Here is a 15,020-nt window from a genome sequence, read left to right as displayed (position 1 = left end):
CTTCCTTATGTGATCAATTTCATAAATGGTCAAATATGGTGAGACATGACACTTCATTTAAAGCCCCTTCTGCCAATATGAAGTTTATTCTCAGTTATTTTTTTTCATTCTTACAAGTTACACTGTCTGCATCTTGTTTTCAGCCTAATCCAAGTTTCTTTCACCATCTCCGCTTGGCTTTCAGATTTTGTCTGAATATTGTTGGCTCATATTCTTCATGGATGTGTGTTTGTAGAGAGAAGAGATTTCTTAAGAATCGTGCTGAGTTCCTGTGGTACTATTAAGTGGTTTTACCGTGCGTCTTTCTGTATATGTTTGTTAGAAACTTTGTTGAAAGTGATGCATTATTTCTGGCTTCATGTTGTATCTCTTTGTTAGATCTAATTTTTGTTGTCTATTAAGAGTTGTGCTACATTTTTAGTGGTGCTGTTGTACAGAGATAATGATGGTCGCACGCACAGCTGTGACTAGTTGCCGAGGGTGTTTGACTTTTTGGAGGCAATTGTTGCCTAACCCTCCCGTCGGGAAACTTGACGTGATCGGGTGCATCGCTGGCTTTACACCCCGCCCATTTTATCCTCCATTGAAGTCAACGGAGAGTAATATTGGGGTGTGGGGTGTCAATCCGGCGTTCCACACGATCCAGTGGGTTTCCCGCCCGGCGCATTAGGTTCAAATTACCCCCTTTGTGTCAGTATGTTGTAGGAGTAGGTTTTGTGGTATTGACAAAAAGGGAAAAAAACCTTGTATTGAAATGACACCTTATCACATCTCAAGAACATCTCAAATATATATTTCACATACAATGAAATACTTTAAGTGTAGCAATTGTCATTATGTAGGCAAAAGCAGCTGCCATTTTGCGCACAGCAAGGAGAGGAATGACCTAATAATTTTGTTCTGGTGCTGCGGGTTGAAGGAGGAATGTTAGCTAAACTTCCTTACATTCTGATGGATATTAATTAATAGAGTTGTTTAATTCAGGAGGGAGGGGGCAGGAACAGTCCATGATTGCAGATCATGTTATGTGTGGACTGTGGAAAGAACAGGCTTGATGGGCCAAATGGCCTTTCCTCATTCCAAACTTTTAATGACCCTGCTTTGAATAGTTCCATGGGATTTTTAACGTCCACTTGAATCACTGGAACAGGCAGATGGGGTCGTTGGTTTGACATCTCAATTGTTGGACGGCACCTCAGACGATGCAGGATCTGCCTCAGTACTGCACTTATAGTGTCGGTCTGGATTATATGTTCCAGCACTGGAGTGGCACTTGAACCCACAGCCTTCTGACTCAGAAGTGTGAGTACTGTCCATTGAAACACAGATATCAGAGAAAGTTTAGTGGCAGTTAAGAGGTGGGAGCTGCTATGGTTAAAATACTCCCTTCTCTTCCCCGCCCTCCCACTTGAGGCCTGGCTTTTTCTCCAGAGATCTCGGCCGCAGCTTCTCTCTGCCTCCTCAGGAGCATCTGACTATTTTGGGCAGCTCATTGCTATTGCTCAATGTCAGGCAGCTGATGGTCCTTTTGAGGTTTAACCTTGCCTAATGATACCGTTCACCTTGTTATACACAGATGGTGTTTGCAGAAAGGAGGAGCTTCAGTTGCCTCTTTTTTTAATTGGCCCATATGTAAAGGAAATAGCCATATTCCAAGAGCTACACCATCCTATGAACAGATTTCTGATATTATACTGGGTTTAAAAATCTAAAAACCTCAACGACACAGGCTGCAAACAGAACACAGGCTTTTGAGATAAGATCAGTTGTTAACAAAAGTTGTAAACACCATACAAGCTTTTGAAATGGGAATTAATTGTTAATACTAAGACAATGGCCCTATTGAAACAGCAGGCTGGAGGTTCCTCTATGTCTGAACATTGGAACCAACACAATAGCTATGCCCAAGTAAAGTGTTAAAAACTAACACTGCGAACAGGAACACAGAATATTAAAAAACCATGTGCCTTCGTAAAAATAACATCAAATGAGAAACAGGAAACACGATTATAGTAGCTAAGAAATGCATGGAACACCCTGGTTGAAGTGTTTTTGATTTACATGTTGCAAAAGATACCTACAGAACACTTTGTAGATATTACTTCAATAGATACACCAAGCAATTATTGTGTTTGTATTGAGAATGGAATAGTTAGTAGACACGACGTCTGCTTTCAAACGGCAGAAGTGATTTTAGAATTGAATGGAAGACCTTCGATAAGAATGACATCAAATAAATACTACTGTCATATTGTTTTTTAGGATAAGTTTTGAAACACCTATACAGCAGACAGGATTTTGAGAGTCAACAGCTAAATTGACAGTAAGAATAGAAAAGAATTCAATAAAGAATGACTAGAGATAATTAGCTTACATCAGCAGAAAACTTCAAAGAATAAACCATTAAGAAAAGGTATAAAAATAGAGCTTTTCAGATGGAAAGTCAGAAGTTGCTGGAAAGGGCAAGCGATTCTCAACTTCAGAGGCACGCTCTGTAAGTTTTTAATTCTTTGAGTCTCGGGGATCAAAAAGGTACTCTTATTTGATTTTGGTGGATATTCTGGATTAAAAATAAGAAGAAATGTAAAAATGTAACGAAGGTAAGATTTTGAGAATAAGGATCTCTGAGAATAAGAAATGTAAGCTATTTGTATTTTGAACTGTTAAAGTTGTGATTGACTCAACAGCGGTTAACTGTATGTCGGCTCTTAAATAAATCTATATATTTTTAGAATTCTCTCAAATAGTATTTCTGTATCAAACTCGCGAACTCAATTTCTGTACACTTTTTGGTGAGGAGTTGCAGATTCTGGGGGAGTATTCCGGACCCTCATAATATCCGGAAGGTTACAGTCTAGTTAAACTTATTAAAAGTGCTATCTGGAGGGCGGTAACATCTTCAAGTCGTTCCTTTCCTTTAGGAAGAGACAGTCTGAACCTTTAGACCCAATTAAGCGTCTTATAGGATTCAGCTATCTCTAACTTTAGTTGAGGGTGAACGTCTGGGGAATACGCCTGATCCGGGGTAGCCCGAAAAGGGCTAGGACTAGTAATTATCCCTTCACATAAAGGCGACACTGGTTTGCCTCAGTGTCATCAACAGAGAAATGAATGTGCACACGCCTCTGATAGTGACAATAAGCACGATTGATTTTGTTTAAAAAAGCTGACAAGCTCATAAGGAAGTTTGTGCCATCAGGTTATCTCAGATAAATTTCACATTTCAAATACATAAGAACTTAGGAAAATAGGAACAAAAGTAGGCCATTTGACCCCTCGAGCCTGCTCCGCCATTCAATAAGATCACGGCTGGTCTTCTACCTCAACTTCACTTTCCTGCCCGATCCCCATATCCCTTGATTTCCTTAGTAGCCAAAAATCTATTGATCTCTGTCTTGAATATACTCAATGACTGAGCCTCCACAGCCCTCTGAGGTAGAGAATTCCAAAGATTCACAACCCTTTGAGTGAAGACATTTCTCTTCATCTCAGTCCTAAGTGGCCGACCCCTTATCCTGAGACTGTGACTCCTAGTTCTAGATTCCCCAGCCAGGGGAAACATCCTCCCAGCATCTACCCGGTCAAGCCCTGAAGAATTTTATATGTTTCAATGAGTTCACCTCTCATTCTTCTAAACTCTAGGGGCTATAGACCTAGGCCTAGAAATTCAGTTGGGCGCGCCAGCCATTAGCGCCTTAGGAGTAGTAGATCTCGAGCGCTAGGCGCTTAGCGCCCGGGCACAGCGCGATCTGCGCCTTGCCCCAACTTGAGTACACATTTAGCGCTGGCGCAAAGTCTTAGCGCGCGCCCTGTTGCGCGCGCAGATCATGACGTCATTTCGTCGTGCAACGCCCTTTGTGCGCCCCGAACCGGACCTTCACTCGCGCCGGCCCATTGTGCGCCGGCTACACAGCCGATGTACTAGAAATGGTATGGCGTGGAGGATGAGGATGAGGATGAGGAGGGACTACTACTACTACTACCACTACTACTACTACTACTGGTGTGCCGGGAACACATAACAAACTGATGGAGAGAAACCCTCCCCAAAACCACAAATACACCAGTGTCGGCCTTTCAAAAAAAACAAATCCACCCTCCCCCTTTAAGAGCTCACCGGAGCCAGAGTGTCTGCCGTCAATCAGCAGCTCGCCGCACCTGCCCTGCGCCCAACTTCCGGTTTAGCGCCCCGGCCCGCCAGCTTAGCGCCTAAAGAGAGGCGTGCAGCGCCAGTTTTAGCGCTCAAGCAAACTCTTAGGGCGAAGCTAATGAATATCGGAGAAGTGGCCTCGATTTGGCGGCGGGCACAAACTTTAGCGGCCGCCCGACTTTACCGCCCCCAAAGTGGCTACAATGAATTTCTAGGCCCTAGTCTGCTCAATCTCTCCTTATAGGACAATCCCCTCATCCCAGGAATCTGTCCCGTGAACCTTTGTTGCACTCCCTCTAAGGCAAGTACAGGAAACTTTTTTTTTATCCGGCACGGACGGGACCGACGTGGTGCCGGTTCATCAAAAATTCCGGATAACCGAACGCTATAGTAAAAGAAGCAACAAACCCTGTTGCAGCTTCAGAACAATGGGCACAAGTTGCAAGCGTCTCTGTAGCTTAGCAACAGCTGCAGCCACACCCTTGCACAGCAACAAATGGAGGAAGGCAAGTAATAAAAGTTACCTGAACCTACTCCTGAATTTTGCCGGTTAACTGAGATTTCTGGTTATTTAGGTGCCGATAAATCAAAAGTTTCCTGTATATCCTTCCTTAGGTAAGGAGACCAAAACTGTACACAGTACAATTCTCTATTAGATGGTGTTGCTGATCCTGTACAATGCAGAAACAAAAACTGAGCATAAAGCTTACCTCCTGCACCTGCCCGTATGCCTTTATCTTGGGCCATCCTGCGAATTTGCCTCTTTAACACTAGTCTTTCTTCCTCCAGGCGTTCAATCTGAATTGAAGAGTATTGTAAGTATTTGGACTTCAAAATGAAATAGTTCAACATAATAGTGTAGCAAACCAATAGCAAGGTAAACTAGATGATTAACAGACCTCTTTTAGCAGAACCTGGTTCTCAGCTTGAAACTGCTGTTGTTTCAAGTTCTTGCTTTTCTTAAATTCAGTCAGATCGACTAATTCTTTTGTGTCGAGGCCTAAGCACAAATTATTTTTCATTAATGTAAGAAACAGAACTTTTACAACGACGATAGCAAAATACTGCAGATGCTGAAAATCCGAAATAACAACAGAAAATGCTGGAAAAACTCAGCAGGCCAGGCAACATCCATGGAGAGAGAAACAGAGTTAACGTTTCAGGTCAAAACCCTTTGTCAAGACATTTTACATATCAACCTCCTTCAACAGCAGAGTTCACTCCATTCAAGAAATAATGGGCAAAATATCACTGCATTATTTGCATCCGTTCTAGTGACAATGTTAAATGCAAGTCCATGGACCAAAGAAGATTTTTTTTTTTTAAATTCGGTGGCACTGAATATTGATCTGCACATTTGCATTCCATTTTCAGGGTGATGTAGTGCAAGAAGTGGCCTCATGATGGTGCAGGGCAGGAGTGCCCAAGCTTTTCTTTGTCCACTTGGTATATGTCAGTGAACCTCAGGGGAACCAGGTAAAATCCACTAGATCTCCCATGGCATTGTTCATGGTCTGCCGGAGCTATAGCGCAGCTGCAGCGGCACCTAGTGCCCGTAAGCTGCAACCACAGCTGGGACACGATTACTTGGGGAATTGCCATTATAACTGATTACATTGGCATTTTCAATATTGAATGTTGACATAAAAGCATGGCCAAAAATTGTGACAACAGGAAGTGGAGTTTGTAGATAGGAAATATCGATGTTCCCATTAATTTGCATATTCCTCATTGCTGTTGCATCCTGGACTGCTCAAAGATCACATTTGTTAAGATTGTAGTATTTTTTTCCCCCCAAAGTGCATTAAAAATGTTATGCAGATGAGGTACTTTTCCATATCATGTCGATCATGTTTTACAAATCAGACACTAGAGATAACATTGGTAGCTCACCTAGAATTTGCATCAAATGGCTACAGAAAAATTAAAGCTAAAAACATGAGCAACACTACAGCAAACCCCCCAGGTAATTGAGCTATATACAATTTTAAAAACATTTCAAGACAATCTATTGCTGTATTCCTCCACGTTCCACTCCACTGATGGCGAGAGTTCCTGCGTGCTTGGAATGGCTCCACTGAACACAATGGGAGCCGGCGCTATAGGATGGCCAGAGAGCTGCACAATCCTGGCACAGCACACTACTGGGTTAATTACGCTGCAAACACTTGCACTGAAAACTGGTAAAACTACTCCTTATATATGGAACCAATTGCACCGCCATTTCAAGTCCAATGTAGAAAACCATGATAATTTATAAACTGAGAAAAAATCGTCCAGCACATTCGGTTATCACTACTCCTGAGGATCTCAACAATCTTGTTACGCACCTAAGCGTTCTCGGAAATTTTCGTTTTCATCCAAAAGATCATTTATCTTCATTTCAAGCTTGTTGATCTCTCTCGTCATTGCTTCAATTTGATGATCTCGGATTTTGATATGCTTCTTGCATTCTTTAATCTCTGCAACAGCGTTTTCCAGTCCATACACACCCTAGTACAGGATTACACAGTGAGCATAACTAATTCCTTTCTGTTATACCAGAATGATAGCAGGGTAAGTGTATTAAGGGATATGGAACCAAGACAGGCAAATGGAGTTAATATACAGATCAGCCATGATCTAATCGAAGCTTTGACCACGCTCGATCAGCTCTGATGGACGGGTCACATCGTCCGCATGCCCGATACGAGACTCCCAAAGCAAGCGCTCTACTCGGAGCTCCGACACGGCAGGAGAGCTCCAGGTGGGCAGAGGAAACGCTTCAAGGACACTCTCAAAGCCTCCTTGAAAAAGTGCAACATCCCTATCAACACCTGGGAATCCCTGGCCCAAGACCGCACAAAGTGGAGGAGGAGCATCCGGGAAGGCACCGAACACCTTGAGTCTCTTCGCTGGGAGCAAGTGGAAGCCAAGCGCAGGCAGCCCAAGCACCCCACCCACCCGCCCTGTAAACCACCGTCTGCCCCACCTGTGACAGAGACTGTAGGTCCCGCATTGGACTCATCAGTCACCTGAGAACTCATTTTTAGTGTGGAAGCAAGTCATCCTCGGTTCCGAGGGACTGCCTAAGAAGAAGAAGAAGAAGAATGGTGGAACAGACTCCAGGGGCTGAATAGCCTACTCCTGTTCCTATGCTTCTAGCTGTGGCTCAGTTGGTAGCACACTCGCCTCTGAGTCAGAAGGTTGTGGGTTCAAGCCCCACACCAGAGACTTGAGCACGAAAATCTAGGCTGACACTCCAGTGCAGTACTAAGGGAGTCCTGCACTGTTAGAGGTGCCGACTTTCAGATAAGACGTTAAAGCGAGGCCCTGTCTGCTCTCTCAGGTGGGCGTATAAGATCCCATGGCACTATTTCGAAGAAGAGCAGGAAGATATCCCTGGTGTCCTGGCCAATATTTATTCCTCAAGCAACATCACTAAAACAGATTATCTGGTCATTATCACATCGCTATTTGTGGGAGCTTGCTGTGCACAGATTGGCTGCCGCGTTTCCTACATTACAACAATGACTGCACTTCAAAAAGTACTTCACTGGCTGTAAAGCGCTTTGGGACGTCCGGTGGTTGTGAAAGATGCAATATAAATGTAAGTCTTTCTTTCTTTCTCTTCTTATGTTCGCTCCTATGTTATTTAAGTGTTACTAGTTAAAAGAATGTGGGGGAAAAATTTGGTTGCTTTGTGCCTCCCATTAGTGCCCTAAGAGGGCGCTAACGGGGCGCAAAGCAACTCGTGCCAGGGCGCAGCGCCGCCAATGCCTCCCGCGAAATTCAGCAGGAGGTTAGCGGTGGCGCTAACCGTTAGCGCCCCGCACGCGCTCTTTGGTAGCGCCCCCTGACTTACCACCGGACGCTTTGTTCGACGGGGTCAGGGGGGCCTACCTGCGGCCGGGGTGGCGCTATTTAAAGGCGAGGTGCCGGGCGGCCATTTGTGTTGCTGGCCGCCTGCCAACACCTGCCTCCGCTGCCGTCCCTGGCCTCCTTACCCGCTCTCCCATGGAGTGCCGGCTGCGCTCAATGAGACTGGCACTTCTCAAGGGTCGCGCTGCGCAAGGCCCCTCCCCTTTAAGAAGGGGAGGCAGGCCTGCAAAACTGCGGCGCGACATGCCGTATAGGGCCGCGATATTCCCTCACAGCGCCTTAAGAGGGAGGTGGGGCGATTCCAGTAGCGCCCCGCTTCCCTCTTGGGGCGGTATCACTCAATTTCAGTCATGGGAGTGCTAATTTTTCCAGGACGCTAAAAGTAGCGGTCCAAAGGGGGCGCGACTCAATTTTTTGCCCTGTGTACTTCTAAAGCTGCTGTATGCTGGTTCCAATAATCTTGCCTTCAATTTCAGAGTTATTGTATATCTTCAAAAGCAACAATGAGATAATGACCAGATAATCTGTTATTTTTGGTGATATTGGTTGAGGAAAAGAATTGGCCAGGACACCGGAGAGAACTCCCCTGCTCTTCATCGAAGAGTGCCATGGGATCTTTTACGTCCACCCGAGAGGTGTGACAGGGCCTCGGTTTATTGTCTCATCCGAAAGACGGCACCTCCGACAGTGTAGCACTCCCTTAGTACTGCAATGAAGTGACAGCATAGATTTTGTGCTCAAATCTCTGGAGTGGGACTTGAACCCACGACCTTCTTAGAGGCAAGAGTGCTAAGATTACATTACCAATGCATATTGTACTTCTTTCCAGTAAGAAAAATAATCCTTCAAGCCGAAGATATCTTTGTTGCATTGTGTATCTACAAAATACATGACAATCAAGTAATTAGAAGAAGCTGTGATGCTGAGTTTGTGAAAATTAGCAGATCTACTAATGCATTATAACTTGGACACACCCAATGTTAGAATTAAGATATGAAAGGAGTCGCAAATTTCACGTCTCCCCCCGAAGATTTACTTTTGGCTTATTGAAGAAACCCTGGCTGGACTGAGTTTAAAATCCAGGGCTCCAGGGCTCAACAAGATGGCTGCGGTCAACCTCATGGCCAAGGCCTGTAAGTTTCAGTTTTGGGCTGACAAAGAAGGAAATTAGAATGCAGACAGACCTTCTGCATTTATGCATGAGAAGCAAACCCAGTGGCCTCTGATTAAAACCCATCAAGGTCGTTTGCACAGACAATCAATAGGTAATAGCTGCTTTCAGACCTTCGTTAGAGGACATCAACACTGTTTGCAAGCGATCAACGGGGCATTCAAACTGGAATGGCCCCATCACGAAACCAGTTGGACAAAGGGGAACACTTATGAGACGTTTAAAAACCGATTAACCGCCATCCAGGTCGATGGGCCCAGATCGGTTTCCTTTGTATAAGCTTCAACACGTCCAGGTCAGACAAAGAAACAAGCTGATCTGGCGAGAGATAAGGGCTACCAGGAAGGGTATAACTAGTCCCTCGGGAAGCCATCTCTCTCTCTCTCCCGCCTCGACTCCGGTGCCCTGCCTTACCATCAAGAGGATCATCGACGAAGAGCCCGTCTAGGGAAGCAGGATACCCGCAGTTACATTTAAATCACTGGGGCATCTCTGTTTTGGGCGGTGAAAACCCTAAAGACATCGGCAGGCAATGGGGCACGGAGCAGGCGTTCCAACATCCTAGACTGGTGAGCATCAATTTTCTGGCCCATCACAAGACAACGTAGATTGGTGTAAAGGGTGGGAGTTAAGGGGATTGCTAAAATTGTCATTTTCCCTCGATGTGTCCATTTCTCCTCCCCCGCTAAGTGTAATTGTGTTGCATCCATAGTGATTTTCTCTGTATAATAATTATTTCTCTATTTTAATAAACATTGGTTTTCTTTGCACCAAACCACTGGTCTCGTTTGTCTATATCGCTGCTCGTAAATAAGTCTGGTGCTCAGAACTAAAAAAAAGGGGGGAAGCAGTTTGAACCGCACGGGGCTGGGGCAGCTCAGGCACACGACTGACTGACCAGACAAAAACCCCAAACCAAAACCCCCTACAGATAATGCAACTGTTTGTAAAATTTCACTGATGTGTGCATTGATTTTTTAAATGAGATAATAAAGAGCAAAGAGGTGCGCATTTATCAAGGACTGGGAGTGCACAGAGGACAGACTGAGGCAACGTTAACCTTTATATCTTTGGTCAAATCCGTAGCATTACACACACTGTATGTATTTTTATTTTATGAAACCTAAGTTTGCCATTGTTGTATGTGATTCTTGGCAGCAACCTCGATCCAGAAAAATAGAATCATAGAAGAAGAATCAGAGAAACTGATGGCACAGAAGGAGGCCATTCGTCATCATGTCTGTGCTGGCTGAAAAAGAGCGATCCAGCCTAATCCCACTTTCCAGCTCTTGGTCCGTAGCCCTGTGGGTTACGGCACTTCAAGTACATATCCAAGCACTTTTTAAATGTGATGAGGGTCTCTGCCTCTACCACCCTTTCAGGCAGTGAGTTCCAGACCCCCACCACCCTCTGGGTGAAAAAAATTCTCCTCAACTCCCCTCTAATCCTTCTACCAATTATTTTAATCTATGCCCCCTGGTTATTGACCTCTCTGCTAGGTGAAATAGGTGATTCCTATCCACTCTATCTAGGCCCCTCATAATTTTATACATCTCAATTAAATCTCCCCTCAGCCTCCTCGGTTCCAAAGAAAACAACCCCAGCCTCTCCAATCTTTCCTCATAGTTAAAATTCTCCAGTCCTGGCAACATCCTCGTAAATCTCCTCTGTACTCTCTCTAGTGCAATCACATCATTCCTGTAATGCGGTGACCAAAAATGAGAGGAAAGGATTGGATGTTCAGGCACATTCCCCATCTCTGAGCTCCCAATGGGAAACCACGTCTGAATGGGGCACAGGTCAAAGAATCGGCACTACAGTAACATTATCTGTGGCCCGTGCTCCGTCCGTCCACGGTCCACGTCCCTGGAAGCTCCCTATAGAGTGAAATCAAACATTTACTGTGAAGTCTACAACAGTTCTCAGCTTGTTGGAATTCTTCTTCAGACTGCACTCGCCTTTAAAACTTTTCCCAATCACTTTCACGCCAATAATACAATGGATTTATCTTAATCATACTGTATATTTTGACCATACAATTAAAAAAATTATCAGTCTTATGAACACTTACAGATTCATACGCCCTCAGGCGGATCAGTGTTTCCCCCAGTTCCTTGTCTTTTTCCTTGGCATCTTTCTCTGCAAGCTCTGCCATTCGCTTAGCTTCCTGTGTTTCTTGATTTGCCGCCTTCGTCTTTTGTTGGAGAACCCCGATTCTGGAATGCTGATTAAGCATGGGAAAAGCTTGAAGAAACCAGAATCGTATTACAAGACCAAATATTTGCACGCCAATCAAAAATGCATGACTTCAATAAAAATGATAGTGAAAAAGGTTTATAATAGACACGTTTGAACAATGCAGTATTTTTTTTACATTGAAATTGCAACATAGAACTAGGCTGTGCTAGTGTTTATCCTCCATGCAAACAGTAGTCCAATATGATCCCATGGGGGAGAAATTGGGTGAGTAGCGCCACTTATTAGCGCCTAAAGAGGCAGGCAGTGGCTGTTGCGCCACTGGCTGCGCCTCCCGTGATATTGAGTTGGGGCGATAATGGTGGCGTTAGCCTTTTGCGCTGCGCCGTCACCGATGACGTCATCGGTGTGCGCAGCGCCCCGTTCACGATATTTGGTTGTGAACGCCGCAGTTGCGCCGTTCGTTACCCGCGCCCGGTTCACGGGCCTTACTGTGCCGGCAGCGGCGCAAGTTAAGGTGGAGGTGCGGGGCGGCCGCCTGCCAGCACCTCCATCCCCAGCCTCCTGACCACCCCCCCGCGGCATTGCCGGCTGTTTCTCGAGAGCCCGGCACTTCTCCTTGGTACCGGGCTCTTTTGCCGGTATTCGCGATCGGGGATCGCGCTGTTGCAGGCCCCTCCCCCTTAACAATGGGAGGAAGGCCTGCAGTTGCGCTGCGATATTCAGTTTCAGCGCCCTAAGAGGGACACGGAGCGCCTCGAGCCTCGCCCCGTCTCCCTCTAGGGGCAATGAAACTGAATATCGGACGATCGCTGAAGACTCGAACGCTGCGCTAAATCCTGCGCTCAGGCGAACTTGGCGCCAGTTTGGCGCCCATGTTCCTTAATCCCCCTTTCCTTCAACCCACCTATACAATCTATTCTTAAATGTTGACATCAATCACTAACTCCACAGCCTCCGACAACACTTAGTAAAAAAAAAAACTTTCTTCTGCTCTCTGTCCTAAATCTTTTACATTTAATCTTATATCCAAGTTCCCTCATTCTAGACCCCTCAACAACTGGAAGCAGTCAGTTTCTATCTACTCATAATTTTAAACACCTCCATGAAATCACCCTGTATTTTGTTCTGTTCTAATGAAAACAAACAACATTTTTCATGTCTTTTTCTGTATTTCCTCATACCAGGCAGCATCCCAGTGAATCCGCGCTAATCCCTCAACATCCTTCCGATAGCGTGGAGCCCAAAGCTGCACGCAGTACGCCAACTGCGGCCTTACTAAGATTTTATGTAGATTCATCATTACTTCTCAACTTTTATATTCTGTACCTCTCGTCATAAACCTGGTACACTATTGTATTAGCTTTTTTATTAAATGGTCTTATTCACTTGAGGTGCTGCGTGTAAACCTGAACCCTCAAATCCCTCTGCTCTTCCACATCACCCAGCCTTCCCCTATTTAAAGCATATATTTTTTTTACCAAAATGTACCACCTCATACTTAATGACATGGAATTCCATCTGCTGCTTTTCTGACCATTCCACCATCTTACCAATATCCCCTGGCTGCTTCTCAGAATTATTTACTATGCCTCCCATTTTAGTATCATCTGTAAATTTGGACGCCACTCCATCGAGCCCCATTTCCAAATCATTGATATACAGACAGAACGGAAACAGTCTCAGAACAGAGCCCTGAGGGACATTGCAACCCACTTGCACCCACTCTGAGAAACTGCCCTCTTCACTGTTTCCTCCTTCGGAACCAGTTTTCCATCCAATTTGCTATCTGCCCTCCAATTCCATACCCCCTTAATCTTCTCCAATAGTCTCCTTGTCAAAGGCTTTCTGAAAGCCCATTTTTACCACATCCACTGCGTTACGCCCATCCACCGTATCCTCAAGGAACTGTGTCAGGAATGTCAAGCATGATCTTTCTTTCTGAAATCTGTGTTAACTGTTTCCAATTTCTTTCTCTTTATCTAGTTAGTAATTTCATCTTTAATTAAAGCTTCCAGAATTTTCCCGACCACAGATGTTAAAACAACTGGCCTATAATTACTTAGGCTAGCTGCCTTTTTGAAAACGGGAGGTACATTGGCTACTCTCCAGCGCACATCCACACTCAGTGGAACCCTGGAATATAATTTCTAGAGCTTCCGCTATTTCTTCCCCCATTTCCCTCAGGCTCATAGAAACATAGAAGATAGGAGCAGGAGTAGGCCATTTGGCCCCTCGAGCCTGCTCCGCCATTCAATGCGATCATGTCTGATCATCCAAATTCAGTACCCTGTCGGGCGGCTCCTTGGCTCTAACCAGTCAGCTGTTTAAGCTTAACTAATACTTTCCTTTTTATATGTTATAACATCTCTGATCTCGTTTTTAACCAATTTAGGCCTCAGCTTCAAGCTCACTGCAATATTTTAGCAGCCTCAATCACGTTATACGATATCTTGTATACAGTACAGGTCATTTATTTGCTTCATAATAGATACAAAGTAATACATATAGATTGGTACTTGATTCTTTCTCTAGCTGTGTCTTTAAGTCTTCGATGATTTGTACATTTCTATTCATTTCATTGGTGTATTGTTCTATTTGTTCCATCAGAATCTTAATTTGGTTGTCTCGCTCTTGCAGAACCTGGAAAGAAACATTTTTATTTACACTCACTTTGGGAAAAATCTGAATTATGTAGCAACAGCTACACACGAGGAAGGTAACCTAAGCATAAATAACGGAATTAAAAAAGATCATAACATATGTAGCAGAACTGTAATATTGCGACAATAACAAATTTAAGCACAAGTTCATCACAGTCAAATGGCGGAGGCAAGGTTAAGCCAGTCAACAGTAACGTCAAAGAATCATAGCCTAGAAACTACTGTTGGTGAGATGAACAGATGAATAGTTAACACATTTGCCTCACAGCGCTGTTGCCTCACAGCGCCAGGGACCCGGGTTCGAATCCGGCCTCGGGCGACTGTCTGTGTGGAGTTTGCACATTCTCCCCGTGTTTGTGTGGGTTTCCTCCGGGTGCTCCGGTTTCCTCCCACAGTCCAAAGATGTGTGGGTTAGGTTGATTGGCTATGATAAATTGACCCTTAGTGTTAGGGGGATTAAATACGTGGGGTTACGGGGATAGGGTGGGATATGTGTTGGTGTAGGGGTTACGGGGATCGGGTGGGATATGTGTCGGTGCAGGTTCGATGGGCCAAAATGGCCTCTATCTGCACTGTGGGGTTTCTGTGATTCTGTGATTTGTGGGACATTCCTCTGCCCACTATTTTAACCATGGTGTTAGCCCACATAAAATAAACAGGCTTAATACCGGCTTTAAAACAGTGGACTAAAAGTCATACGAAGGCATTGAGCATTTATCCACAACAGCAATTTCTAGGCTCATTCGGAAGACGTCCATTTGCGAAGTGCCCTCATCACACCTCTCAGAAACAGCCACCTCCAAAGTACTTCACATGCGCGGAATTAATTTGAAGTGCGGTGACTGATGTTACATAGGCAAACGAAGACAAGAGGTCTTGAGGTGAGAGTCACGACAAGGACTAAGCCAAGGAGGACCATAAAAGGCCCATTCAGGGCCAATATTGGCAGGGGTGGCGGAGAACTAGGCAGCAAACTATG

General features: G+C 44.8%; 1 protein-coding gene across 11 annotated transcripts in view; it reads right to left on the bottom strand.

The window, feature by feature from the left end:
• Window positions 1–15,020, bottom strand: part of cep290 (centrosomal protein 290) — a 148,575-nt gene that overhangs the window by 107,983 nt on the left and 25,572 nt on the right. For all 11 annotated transcript variants that reach the window (XR_015081455.1, XR_015081456.1, XM_086009500.1 and 8 more), the window contains 5 exons: window positions 13,898–14,021; window positions 11,254–11,426; window positions 6,481–6,643; window positions 5,050–5,150; window positions 4,861–4,948 (listed from right to left, as the gene is read on the bottom strand). Coding sequence is in view for 9 of the 11 variants with exons in the window: in XM_086009500.1 (XP_085865626.1) it covers window positions 4,861–4,948; window positions 5,050–5,150; window positions 6,481–6,643; window positions 11,254–11,426; window positions 13,898–14,021 (649 nt within the window). In the remaining 2 variants the exon portion in view is untranslated. The remainder of the gene's footprint in view (window positions 1–4,860; window positions 4,949–5,049; window positions 5,151–6,480; window positions 6,644–11,253; window positions 11,427–13,897; window positions 14,022–15,020) is intronic.

The sequence above is a fragment of the Somniosus microcephalus genome, chromosome 16, assembly GCF_052327205.1.
Source record: "Somniosus microcephalus isolate GS21.2 chromosome 16, FLI_Smic_1.0, whole genome shotgun sequence".
Classification (NCBI taxonomy): Eukaryota; Metazoa; Chordata; class Chondrichthyes; order Squaliformes; family Somniosidae; genus Somniosus; species Somniosus microcephalus.
Note: the sequence above shows the minus strand (reverse complement) of the source record. Positions and strands in the feature narration are given on the sequence as shown.